Source organism: Achroia grisella, unplaced genomic scaffold, assembly GCF_030625045.1.
Source record: "Achroia grisella isolate CSIRO2021 unplaced genomic scaffold, CSIRO_AGI_Agris_v1 utg770, whole genome shotgun sequence".
In the NCBI taxonomy this organism is placed as follows: Eukaryota; Metazoa; Arthropoda; class Insecta; order Lepidoptera; family Pyralidae; genus Achroia; species Achroia grisella.
The window spans coordinates 1,549,065-1,563,871 of NW_026713016.1; the positions used below are offsets into that span (position 1 = coordinate 1,549,065).

Genomic DNA, 14,807 nt, shown 5'->3' on the forward strand with positions numbered 1-14,807 from the left:
ATCTCTGCATTTGTCCGCCTCGGTCCACAAACATCAGCTTGGTCTTACTTAGATTTATACGAAGTCCGTATTGCACACTTACATGTTCGACTCTACGAAGCAGATCGGCGACCTCCCTCTCGTTTAGTCCTATTAGAGTAGTGTCGTCGGCAAAACGCAAGTTGTTAATCAAATGCCCACCCACACGGATACCGCCTTGCCAGTTTTCCAAGACTTGGCGCATAATATGTTCTCCCACCAGGTTGAAAAGTTGTGGTGAGAGTTTACATCCTTGTCTCACGCCACGCTCTGTTTTGAAGGGCATTGATTCCATATGATCCAAACGAACTCGGGACGTGCCGTCCAGATATAAATTCTGCACAAGAAAGGACAGATGTGTGGGTATTCCCATTTCCCTCAGAACTTCAAACATTTTCTGCCAGTTTATGCAGTCGAAAGCCCGTGCGTAGTCAACGAAACATATTACTATCGGTACGTTGAATTCCCTGCTCTTTTGTATCAGTTGTCTGAGATTTAGGATTTGTTCTCTAGTTCCTTTACCTCGCACAAAACCCGCCTGTTCCTTTGCTATCTGTTTTCCTATATAACTTTCGAGTCTGGTGTTCAATATATGAAGAAGAACTTTTCCTGCATGTGAAATGAGGGAGATGGTCCTGTAGTTCTCACATTTAAGAGTTGAGCCTTTCTTGTGTAAGGGTATGATCACAGAATCCGTCCAATTTTCAGGCCACTGACCCGTTCGCCAGACTTTTTGACAAATGGTGTGCAATATTTTTGTGCCTTCAATCCCAAGACATTTCAGGGCTTGTGCCGTGATGCCGTCACCACCACTAGCTTTGTGTTTCAGCTTGTTTACTGCCACTTCTACTTCCTGGAGGAGAATATCGGGTTCTCTCTCAAAGTAATTAAATCTCTCCTCTACAATGTCATCTTCAGTAGCTGCTGAATACAGTTGTTGGCAGTACTCTCTCCACCTTTGAAGCACAAGGTCCTTGTCTGTGACGATTTTTCTCTGAGTGTCTTCTATAGCCCAGGTTTTGGGTTTGAAATTTTTAGTTAGGATTTTGACCTTGTTGTACATGTCTTTAGTGTGGGTGGTGTACGCATGTTTCTCAATATCACTGCAAAGAGAATTGATATAATTATTCGTGTCCTTCCTGCAAAGTCTTTGCACACGAGCATGAAGCTGTGAGTAATTCCGGCAGTCTATATGAGTGTTAAGGCCCCTTTTCTTTGCATTGTTCCTTTCTGTAATAGCATTCCATGTTACTTCAGTCATCCAGTCCGCTTTTGGTTGTTCAAGTTTTGTGTTATCGGATAACGTTTTGACTACTTTAAGGACTACATGTTTCAGTTTCTGCCATGTTGTATCTGCTGATTCAAATGGATCTATCTCTAATTGACTAAGACGTGTCTCCAATATGTCACGCAAAGGTCGTTCTGCATTTTTTGCAAGTATATTGCTAGTTATGGCTTTTCTCTTTTTCACTGTCTTTAGTCGTATTCTCAAAGCAGCTACAAGTAATTGATGGTCACTACCACAGTCTGCACCAGGACGAGTTTTGGTATTAAACACAAAAGATCGCCACCTTTTGCCGATCAGAACATAATCGATTTGATTGCGGTAACCAGTAGGGGACTGCCAAGTATACAGACGTCGAGGGTGCTGCTGGAACCAGGTGTTCATGATGGTCAGACTATTTTCAATACAAAAATCCAGCAACATTTGTCCGCGTTCATTGCGACTGCCTAGCCCAAATTTACCAACGAACCCACGCAGGTCAGTATCTCCCGCTGTGTTGCCAACCTTTGCATTAAAGTCTCCTAGTACCAAAGTGATCTCCTTGTTCGGTATATCTTGATATACTTTTTCTAGTTCGCCATAGAAATTTGCTATATCTTCTTCTGAAGAGCTTGATGTAGGGGCATACACTTGAATAATGTGTACAGGTAATGGGCGGGCTGATATTTTTATGGAAATAATCCGATCGCTTATGGTATTGTATCCAATAATTGAATTTTGCGTTTTTTTGGAGATCAAAAACCCAACTCCACTAAAACTGTTGTTAGAACTGCCCGCATTCACCATCATTAGTCCATTAGGTGTTCTATGATGGCCACATTCTTTGATGTGAGTTTCACTTAGTCCTAGCACATCTAAATTATACTCTTCCATTGCTCTCTCTAACTGTTCTATCTTGCCTGGTCTGGAGGTCCCACAAATATTCCAGGTTCCAACATTCAGGGAATATTGGTTGGTAGTCAAATTATTCGTCTGAGGTGGTAATGGTCCTACAGATGCCCATTTTCTACAAGGAGCCTGAGGACTCACCCGCTTGTAGCCGGTCGCTAATTTCACACCAGGAAACCCGGAAACATCCTGGCGCCGAGGGTCAGTCGGTTCACATGACGACATGCTATTGACTATATTGGTACTCATGGTGATTTTCTTGGGATATATAGCGACGGTAGTTTCCCGTTCCTTTCCGTGCCAGTCTTTCTGAGGTTATTTAATCCTCACGGTTTCTGGTACCGCACCTACAGGGCTGTCAGGTTATCATATCCGCCGCCGTTTTAGTTTATATTAGATAGGGTCTAAATAACAAAGTACTTAAGATAGTTAAAACTCACCTTAAGTTTTTTTATTTTGTTTTCTAAAAGGAGCACCATTATTCCGAATTCCAAGCGGACAATGTAGGTATTTAATTCTACCTCCAAACGTTTAGCCATTAAAAAGTGCTAAAACAGAAATCAACGGCCGGCGATAAAAACCCCAGCCCTCTCTGTTTTCGGTGAAATTTCCAGCAATGGTTCATGTGAGACATTCAAAGCGGATATTAAAAATAAATAATAAATAACAATATTACAAAGTCTTCAGTATTGAAAAAAATATTAGAAGAATCTAATTAATTAATATGTAGTAAATATCTTCTTATAATAAATAAATACTGTATTCTTCTGTAATAAATATCTTTATCGTATTTTTTCAGCTGTTTAAGATGCCACAGTAAAAAATACGTTTTTATTTAATTATTTTTCTTTACACTTATGAACTAAGTATTAGTAAGTATTACTATCCATTCCTTTAATAAATATATATGTATAATATAATATATGTTTATTCATTCTATCTTGCGCCATCGACCACCTTTTGTCCTCTACCCAAAGGTTGTCTGGAAGAGATCGCTTAAGCGATAAGACCCCCTTTGCATCTACATACTATCAATATTTTTTATATTGTATTTTTTTAAAGGTGCAATAAAGAGTTATAAATAAAAATAATAATAAAATAGTTATAACATTATTACGACGAAAAGTACGCAAAAGAAGCAATTTTATAATCATAAGAATACTGAAGTAATTAAATAAACACAATACTTTTATGATGATAAAATGTTATCTATATATTATATATATGATAGAAGTTGTGGCCATGACGATACAGACAACAAGCATATACAAAAATATGGTAGGAACTATTTTATTTTATTCTATAATTCTTAACTCTTTAATTCAATATAAATGAATTAGCTTTGTAATTTTTCTCCGCGACCATTATAATTAATATGAAAAATTATGCGGTAAGTGTAAATAAATGTAATATGTAATTTTGGGTAATTTTAATAAAATAGTAAGAACTCATACGTAGCAACATTCTGTTCAGTTCAGGCATAGCGTAGTGTGGATTCATAGTTACAATGTTTCTTAAGTTAAGTTTTATGAAACAAATGTTATTCTATTCTTATTATAGAATTTATATAATCGCTACAGCTTATAATTTGTTGCTCTGTATTACAAACCCGTGTGAAATTTTTACGAGGGTAATCAGTAGGAATATAAGTTGTCCATGACTGAAATCCGGTTTGGACACCCGCCTAATTTTGGCTACTTCTCAGTTATGAATACTGTGTACAGCTATACAGTATCTACAATAAGAACAATATTTGAAAATAATCTATTTTCATACATTCTATTTATGTTTTTAAAGTATTGTTATTTTCTTTATAAAGTATTATTTTAAATGTACAGTTAAAACAATCTTATTAATATAATAAATTCGATAGTTTGTGAGTATGGATGGATGTTTGTTACTCTTTCACACAAAAACTACTGAATTGATTTTGTTGAAACTTTACAGTGGTATAGCTTATCATCAGAATAACACATAGGCTATAAATTTCAAGCAGGTGAAACCACGGGCACAGCTAGTACTATATAAAGAAAATAAGATGTAGGTATCCTCTGACTTGAAATAATTGTATGTTATATAATTATTATTATGGCTTAGCGGTATGTGCTGAAGTGTTGAACTGATGACAGGGTGTAAAAATTATAGATTATGTTTAAATTTGATGTATTATTTTAAAAAATATAATATAAATTGATAAATAAACACAAAGGACCTTGCCTCGATAGATTTTGATTTTAAACTCGTTTGTTATACAGAGTGCAAAAAAAGATGGGCACGCTTCAATCACAAAGCTCCTTTGGAGTTGCGCTTTGTGCGATTACGCGACAATGTACTAAAAATATAATGTCTTTATTTTAATTTAAAAATAATAATACAATTAAAATTACTTTAAAATGTATAAACTTAATGGGTATTTTAACGGACATAACGAGCGTCCAAGGCGATAGTTATTCATGCAGGGGATTTTCATTTAATGTTAGACATAGACAACTATATAAATATACATTGTAAATAAACTGGCTTTTAAAAAAATAAGTAATTCAATTGAGTTTCTTGCCAGTTCTTTTCAATTGGATTTTTATACTGAACTGGACCGGAAGGAAAAAATATACTGACGTTCAGAAGCGTCTAAAAATGTTCTATATGAATAAATGAATTTTGAATTTGAATTTGAATTTAAACATCGTAATGAATATATAATAGTAATTTAATTTAAGTTAAATAAATTGTTTTCAAACTTACCAGCTTTACAAGGATCCATTCCAAGATCACCCGAATCTTTGTTATCATATTGCGATGATAGCAACTCATCTATCGTATACTTGTGGGGCTCGTCCCTCTCCTCCGACGAGACCACTTGTATGTTAGTGCACATAAACGTTATCATTATAATACCAGCCACTGACGAACGCACACGTCTACACCACAAAGTCATTTTGAAATTCATTCTATCACTGTTATTCACTAGACCATAATGTTTTTAAATTATTGAATCTGAAACAAAGAGAACATATTTTAATTATTTTTATTTGATTAAATCACACAGTCCTACGCTAAGCAGAGCTTGTGTTATGGTACTAGACAACTGTTAGATATACATTGATATTTTTTGTAAATACATTTATTATATTATAATACATACATAACACCTCGGTCATCTGAAATTCTAGGCTTGTTCTCTACTATGACACGCATGTATTATACATATAGACCTTCCTCTTGAATCTCTCTATCTATTGCTGAAAACTGTATCAAAAGATATAAGCAGACAGCGGCGTCGATTTTATTTTCTACTATGTAAAGATAATGTAATCAATTGTTATAAACGTTAGAATGGGAATTATAATAGATATACATACTTGTTAGGTAACAAAGTGTATGTAAATTGGAAATGTATCTAATTATGATAATATGTAATTTGGGCCAAAGCAATTTCTCGTTGTAAATAGATTGTTATAAAATCAGTTATCTACAAATATCCCGTTTGTCACATCGGTTCCCAGTTTAAAATCTTTACAATTTACAATTCAATTCAATTACCATTTAGTTGGTTCTGACTTGAGTATTACAAATTAATTTAAATTCTGTAATAATAATATATATTCCATGTACTTGTTATTGTCAAAATTGCTTCCTTATGTACATACAACAATACCATACAAATCTTATTAGGACATACTGCATCCGAATAATACTGCAATAAAAGAAATGTCTATGTAGAATCGGAAACTCGTCTATATCTTCTAATATCACTGCTAAATTGAATTTATCCTACAAACAATTGGTTGGAGGTAAAAATAGCCGAAACAGAGGTAAGATGCTTTTAGTACATATTGTCCTTTATAACTAATAGTACGTTAGAGAATGTTTCGAATCCTTTTTTATATAATACTAGCTACTCGCCCCGGCTTTGCCCGCGTGTGCATTAATAATACATGTAAACCACTCTATCTATTAAAATTTAACTCTACAAAATCCGTTGTGTAGTTTTAAAAATTTAAACATACATAGGGACGGACAGACAGCGACAGCGACTTTTTTTTTATACTATGTAATGATATAACATTAATCTTGCAAATAGGCTACAGCTAATGACAAATGGAATATAGAACGATGGAACTAGATACTTACTCTACGTATCTAGTTCTATCGGAGACCGCAGAAACCGCAAAAGTGGTTTTTGTCATTAGGAAGCAATGTACCGTATATTGCTTCCTAGTAATTGGTTATAGTATTTTTTACCATTAGACAAATAAATATTAGAGACAGGCCATCCGCCACTTAGTGGAAGAAGATATTAAGAAGCAGATGTACCAGGATCTTACTATTCAGAAAACCCAGAACAGAGTACTCTAGCGCAGAGATACAGGGAGACCCGACCCCAGATAAACTGGGAACATAGGTTGGACAGAGAGAGAAACAAGAAATCATTATATATTTTTTATTATTGTGTTGTAAGGTACTTTATTTCTGATAACGTAGTAAGGTGTCTTGACTAAGTAATGCTCACTAAAATATATGATAGGTAAAATGTGATTGAACGCTAAGATTGTCGATTCATCTGTCTCTCAGAAGGCCCAGTCTTTGAACGGGTATATTTCCTATGATTTGTTTTAGTTATGTATTTTTATTAGATTATGTTTTGATTAATATAAAAATCATCTAAATAGGTTAGTACCTAGAGCTAGTGCTCTCTCATATTTTTCAATTGCCAAGCTATTTGCTATATAGGTAGTGTTTCGATTTGCAGATGAGAAATGGCAGTGAATTTACAGCATATTTCACTCGTTCGGATTGGCAACACACAGACAACATAATGTCCATGGTGTTGTTCACATATATGGGCTGACCAATGAATCAGATGATTTACAATTCCAATTATAAAAAAAATCCTATCCAAACCACAGTAGCGTTTACGATTTTCATCAATCTCGCGTACAGGTAAAAGGTATGTATGAAAGGTAACATGAAATATATTTTAAAACCGCTTTCAGCGAACTTAATTTCATACCCTTTGTGGCGAGCTATTTGAAACTCGTCGTTTTCATAACTATATATATGCATATATAAGGTGTATGTTCAAGTTACGGCCCCGTAATGTCATTGTGACACACAATATGTTAAAATAAAACACACAGATATAACTTTTTTAAAAAGTTTATTTTTTTAGGTAACTGGAATATTAAGCTAATGGCCTACGTGTTGATAGATGGCCACCATAAACAGCATCGATAAAATCACGTCGTCACGTAATGCCCATTTTACTACTCCTAACGCGTTGTAATTCTAGAATACTATGATCCTATGCCTTATAATTTACACTATCGTCACACTACTACTGAAACATAACTTACAAAACTATCGATTGAAGTGAATGCAGCTTCGGTGATGAGTGGTGTAACTAACACTTGCGTCAATCGCAGTTCATCAAGCAATCGTTATATTCAGCTAACCTGACGATTAATCGACTGTATATTTCCATTCTTAATTCTCAGAATAAATGCATGGAAGGTAATAGGGACATTACAATATACACTTTAATCCCCAGTACGGTTTCTGTATATAACCGATTATCACTTTCCATCACTTGGACCGTAAGGTTTTTTGTCATTCTAATTTAAAAAAATAATTAACAAAATTCGGCTGAAAAAATTGCAGCCCTCAGAGTAAAAAATTGAAAACACTGGAGCCCAGAGCAGGGTGTAAATGGTACTTACGTACCTACTCAACCCTGTTAGCAAGTCGATTTATATTAATGCGTAAAGCGAAAAATGTAAATTGTGATTAAAATCATAAATTAATTTACATAAAATTTTTAAGAGAAACCATAAAATTTTACGCTATAACAACAGATTTAGGTGCGCCAGTTATGTGATACCATTTTATTAAACGGCTATTCTGAAAACCTTGGAATTTAGTAAAGTCTGGATTTTTATATGAAAATTAGTTATTTTCTGAAGCTTAGCATACCTACGTGGCGTCGTTGAGTAGTGCTTTTCGGAATTAACAAATGCTTAGTAAAATAAACCTATGTTTCAAATTAAAACAGAACTTATCACTGTGTGGAGTATATCTAAGAAAAACTATTAAGGGACTTTATCTATGTAATACACTTATTAATTGTCAGAATTTTTATGTTTCTATGCATTTATGCACGCTAATCTTAGTGGTCGAAATTCACCCATAATTAATTTAGTTAACATTCATTAAGACAGATAAATAATATTAGATAAGTTATTCTTATTTTGACCACCGACTAACAATAAATAAAAGAGTATATATTCGTGAGTGTGTCAAATACTGTGTGTGTGTGTTTCTTTATTGATATAATGTATTTTAAAACATTTTTTTTTAAATATATTAGCATTCTATACTCCTTCTCTTTTAAACAATAATTGTGCGAATTTTTATACTTAGCTATTTTCGTGAAAGGGGTTAAAAATTTTTGCTTCAAGTATTAATACAATAGATTTATAAGAAATCTTTATCTCAGATTTGAACTATCACAAGTTCGTCTAAATTAACCCAAACTCTAGTTGTCGGGTGAACGTGACTTTGACAATGGCTCTCATGGCATCCTTAAAGTTTTTGGGTCCCATCTAAAGTTAACGGTGAGATCAAAATAGATATTGATTGTCTTTAAGGGCCTTTAGTCACAGAAATAGATAATAATTTTGATGAACTCACTGGTCTTGCGGTTTAACACACCTTACCTGCGAGTAACACGGGTTCAGTTCCCGCACAATACAAATGTATGTAGGCAGGCTAGGCAATGCTGTGTAAATGGTTGCGGTTAATTTGTTTAAATATTAATTATTAGTGGTCGCCTGATGGTCGAAATTCAATCGTAATTAATAAAAAATATATATATTCTGCACTCCTGGGATATTTTTTTCCCGCAATTTTCGGTAAATGTTTTTGCTTCACGTATTAAAATAGTGATCGCCTAATATTTTTATTCTCTTGCTACTACAAAATATTATTCGACTATTTTGAGGCCTATTTCGACTACACTAATTTATGATTATTACTGCCTTTCATTGCCTATCAGGTGGGTAAACCCTTTATAATCAACCAAACATAAGCGACCACAGAAGTAACCACAGAAGAATAATTACACATAGTTCGTAAAGTAAAACGAACCTACTCACGTACGTTTCTTGTCTATGCAAATATCTACGGGCGCCATAGTAAACAAGCATTTTATGATGTACCAACATCAGGCCTTTCGATGTGATGGTTCTATGTAACCGAGGTGGAAATTCGTGAAGTTTAAGGAGAGTTAGCGACAAGTTTCCGTTGAAATAGTTGAAATTAAAGGGATCGTCCATGGCACCCTTTAATCAATATTACGCCATTATAGGGGAGTTGCTACTCGTCAGCAGATGTTTTTGATTTTGATTTAGGCAGGTAATACAATAGAAATTTTTGTTGTTAATTATATACAAATAAATAAAATAGAATTAACAGCTCTCAAAAAATGGATATGAAAAAAAGTATATACGGTACTTAACTCAGTAAAAATATTTAAAAATTGTTTGTTTATATGTTTGTTCTTGAATCTAATCTATTTTTAATATTTTATTGACGATATAAGAAGATTATGATAACTGCATGAAGAAGTTTTTACTCAATTAAAGAGAATATTAAAATAATAAATGATGACATTTAGATTTATATACATATAACACATACAATAATTAATAATTATATAAACAATTGCTAAAAATTTGTACGCTTGTTATAAGGCCATGTTTACATATATGTATTACCCAAAACTTTTAATTTAGATTATTATTATTATTTTATTTCAATTAATAAAAAGAAGCAGATGATTTTATAGAAATTTTATTTATTTCAATTAATAAAAACTTTTATTTCACGCGGATTAATTCGCGGCTAACAGTTAATTTAAAAATAAAAGCATATCTGAAAGAAACTTTCGAGCGTAAGCTATACATTATTCATGCCAATAAACCTTTTGTAAGTTCTTCTATGTTTTTATATTAATATGATGCTTAAATTGTTTACAATCCGAATCCATATTTATTTTTGAATAGCCATTTACTATTAAACAATGATTTTATTATAAACATTCTTTGAATATTTCACACTATTTTTTTTAATTTCTGTTTTTACCTTAATATACAAATAAAGTGTTTTCGTTTCATCACGATATCACAGTTATTATAATACATGTAAAGATATATGTATAATATATGTAGATCATAATTTTGCCAAAATTAATGTGCGTAATAAAGAACAACATTCTAAAAATAAAAAAATATGTATTAATCTGCATTAATAATAGCATCTACTTATAAGTAAACCTCCCACTTTCAGTTTCTTCCGTCATTTTCGCACACTAGCAACTAACCCGCACACAATATGTCTACATAGGATTTTCGTCAAATCCCCCAACTCAAACGTTCAAATAAGTATAAAAAACTTGTGAAAGCATCACAAATAAGGGAGCCGGTGAAGTGTCAAATGGTTCTCTTTTATCTTTGTAAGGGTTTTTTGTACAGTAAAACATTTAGTTATCACTAACAGGACGAAATACTGACGATACGTTTTGTGAACTTTTACGATAGCGAGGAGGTCACGGCCGGAAGATAAACGCTCCTCGTTTGGAGACGTTCTTTTAGAAATTAAATTATGTTTACATTTACACCTAATTCGTGTCCTGCGGTAGCACCTATAGTTTTGTTGTTTTGTTTTGTTTAAAAGACATGGCGGTCATCCTCGCAGCATTTTCTATCATATAGGCTTATATTCGGGTAATGCATTTACCATTTATTATTCGGTATTTTTATTTTATACTATTTTTACTCCGAAGATCTCTGCGAAGGGTTTAAGCACGATATTTAATAAACACTGTTTTAAACTTGTTTAATTGTTGTTTACAATTGTACACATAATATAAACGGGACATTTGTCATGCCAAGTATTACGTATGAATATTGATGATTACAACGACAGAGGAAGGCCGAAAAAGAGATTGAAGGACTGTGTGACAGATGATACGACAAGAAAAAGGAGTAAACGAGCGAACATGGGTGAATGTAAGAGAAAAACATATTACGGCAACCACAAATGAATGGGATAAGGAAGAAGTAGATGATGGTTTGCTATGATAACAATATTTATTAACTCCCGATATTTCGATGTCCTCATAAACCTCTTGGTCACGAGCCGACTGACACATGACTCTCTTAAATAATATTATAACTATTAATATCTTTTGATATTTAATATCCTACAATCACAAAAATTGTGTTACCAAAAGAAATTAGCTTTCAACTAAAAACTGCACTTTATAAAGTACTGGCTGTGCCCGCGGTTTCACTCTCATGAAATTTATAGCCTACGTGTTATTAAATAGTAATAGTAAATCTCTTATTGTTAGTGATTTTATTGATGTTCTATATATCTAAAGAAGCTGCAAGAACGATAACTAAACTAAGGAACAGTATGAACAAGATAAATCAGGACTCCTCGCTGGCATATCAACAAGTGAGGCATTCTTGCGTCTAAATAAACGTGTCTAAGAAATGTACTTATAAAAGGGAAAATTGGTTGCCAATGCGTTACCTGCCAGTGTTGCAGTATCTATTCTCCTATTGGTTATCCCAATTTTGAGCAATAAATTACCATACCAGATTCTTCTTCGTTATCTAATACCGCGAAGACACATAATTTCTTTATCTTCATCTATACTAATATTTTTTTTATAATTATAATTGTACATCCGCTGCACTTACGGATTACGCTGGCGGGGCACCAGTGGAGGATGGTAAAAGGAGCTTGAAGTCAGGTCAGGCAATTTTTTGCACTTAAATAGACTTCGAAACTACTGGACCGATTTGATACATTCCTTTACCAATAGAATCCTACATTAACTTTGATGAACATTGGCGATAGAATATATAAAAAAAACTTAACTTAAAATTTCGATAATGTAAACCTTATTAACTAATGTTGTCAATATAAATAAATGACATTCGTTGTTAACATTTAACAAGTTATATTAACATGAATTAAAAATCAAAATTTATAACTGTAAATTAATTTGTAAGAACGTAACCTATTGCATTATGAAAATTATTGACAATATGAAATGGAATGAAAACTATTTAATGTTCCCCACATAGAAAATACAGTTACATGTATTAATGTACAGAGGTAAGAATTGGCGGCCTTATCGCTAAATAGCTAAGTAAGTTAAAGTAAGATAAGCTTTTTGGTTCTTATATAATACCGTTTTTATGACAAAAAATAAGGATTTCCTCAACTATAAGGTCTCATATTAAAGAGGTAATATATACTTACTGTAGATAGATTGTAGTCCCTGTATACATATATAAAGGGTTCCTAGCTCTAAATTAATATCGAACTGTGCTGTTCTAAGTCACACAATCGCTACAACTAATCAGCCAGTGTTCTTTGACCCTTACACTTTAATTCATACCACATATCCCCAGTATACAATAATTGAATATAAACTCTAAAGTAATTAAATAGAGTTTAATTTTGCACAAAAATATGAGCACATATGATATTTTTCTATGCGCACTTTGATAGAACTCCGGTCACCATTATCACCCAAAGATAAGGGTATACATTCCAATAATAAAGTGGTCGCTTTCTTTGTACGCACATCGGCAAATAGATTGAAATGGGCGTAATTTCGCAGGAAATGGGCACACTTAGTACGTTCTGTTGATAAGGTATGTATGCGTATTTGCCTAGATGGAAGCAAGAGTGAGAATAAACATCTATAAATATATATATACAGACAAGTAGTCGCTAGTAGTCTCTGAAGTTCAAAGCAAAAGTAGACTGCAAAAAGTCGTCTCCTTTGCGAAAACCTTAGGCTCACCTATTTCAGCCGTCAAGCAGCTTGCTTTGTAAGATGTGATTTAGCGAGGTGGTGCAGATTAGGCAGTGAAATTACAGAATGCTATGTAGCTGTTCCGGTATACCGGTGAAGGTTACCACTTACCATCAAGTGTACGCTTAGTGCTAATACTTAATGGTAAGTGGTAAACAACTCTTAGGTGTTCTTTGTTGTTCGCGCACACCCGTGGCTCCAGCAATAAACATTAGAGATACACACACTTCGGGTCGTTCACTGGTCCTTTGTGGACCGCATTCTGCTGGGGTGAACCACCCCAGCGTCGTTCTTTTACCGGCCGGAGGGCGGCTGCTTATAAGTTTCGTTTCACCCAGGAGTATGATGTGCACATCCAAACAGTAAAGGTACACCTTGGGGTTTTAATGGGTAGGAGTCCTGCAGTACTTGTTCGTTGATACCCCTGGAGCGGGCGTGTCTTTGAATTTCCCCAAGTAAAAGTGTTTTTTAAGTAGTGCATGATAACTTTTGTATGTCGATAAATAATTATATTGAACATAAAGATATTAGTTATTATATATGACTTGCATAATTCGTTTGTATAAATTGCATTTATGTATAATTTATCAGTGTAATTATAATTACAATAAACAACATGAATTCTTAGTAAAAAATTGTTTACTTTTTAAAAAAAGACGATAACCCTTCAGACGTTGATAAGGTAACTATATTTGACAACAAAATTTACACTTATTTATTATCTTTTAATGGGTCTAAAAATATTTTTTGTTAAGAAAATGCAATATAAAAATGACCATAGGTCACGAACTTTTAGCATTTGATATTTTTCTCATTACACGATTTTCTATCTTTTATGATAGTCCATAAAAGTGTATTTTCTAATAGAATAGGCCACAACCCTTTAGTATTTTTTTTTCTTTGTTATGATTTGCTTTTATGAAGGTAAATTAAATGTTTTTTATAAAATTAATATCCTCTATACTAAGTATATAATATGGACGTCGTCCGCATCTGTATTTCTTCTTGTGTCTTCATTTAGACTTATAATTAAAATCATGTAACGGATTAGATACGACTTTTACAGTAATTTAAACATATATTTTCCATAAGTGAGACATACTTTTTAGCCTCACCATGGAATCATGTATTCACTGAGCGGGTGCAGGCTCCATTGAGTGGCAGAGAGGAACTCCGAGCATTTACCGGGTCTTGGGGGCCGTGTGCAGGCTTAAGAGCCCTTTTGCCCACATATTCAACACTCACCACCACCGCTTATGTTTCTCTCTCTGTCCAGTCAAACCAATAGGAGCCTGTTAATACAGCTTTAATTACACGTACTAGTATTATAAACTCACCGTAATTCTAAACAGGCCAAGATCTTTTAAAGGATATATGCAATACATATTTCAGCATAATTTAATGAGTTTAGTTACAGAATACAGATGTGGCATTATAGGATGAGAGGGTTAGACAGAGGTAGTCCTCTATAATGGCAAAGCATAAGTGGTGTGATAAACGTAATATAATAACGGGATGGCCGTGGTACTTTTCACGTATATAGATTACATTTATCACTTACCATCAACTTCATAAAAAAATGTGCTTGTTTTAATAGACATTTATTTATCACATTCCTCTACTGTCTCGTACGACATCAAAAGGAGTGCTGTCACATTGCATTCTTCCGTAGGAATATTTGAATACGCCCATACATCATAAGAAAATGTTTCGACGACACAT

General features: G+C 33.5%; 1 protein-coding gene across 1 annotated transcript in view; it reads right to left on the reverse strand.

Annotated features, from left to right (window-relative positions):
- The window catches only part of LOC131850457 (tolloid-like protein 1), a 99,873-nt gene that overhangs the window by 80,999 nt on the left and 4,067 nt on the right, over window positions 1-14,807 (reverse strand). The window contains exon 2 of the mRNA XM_059200678.1: window positions 4,934-5,185. Within this exon, the coding sequence (XP_059056661.1) occupies window positions 4,934-5,138 (205 nt within the window). The 5' untranslated portion in view covers window positions 5,139-5,185. The remainder of the gene's footprint in view (window positions 1-4,933; window positions 5,186-14,807) is intronic.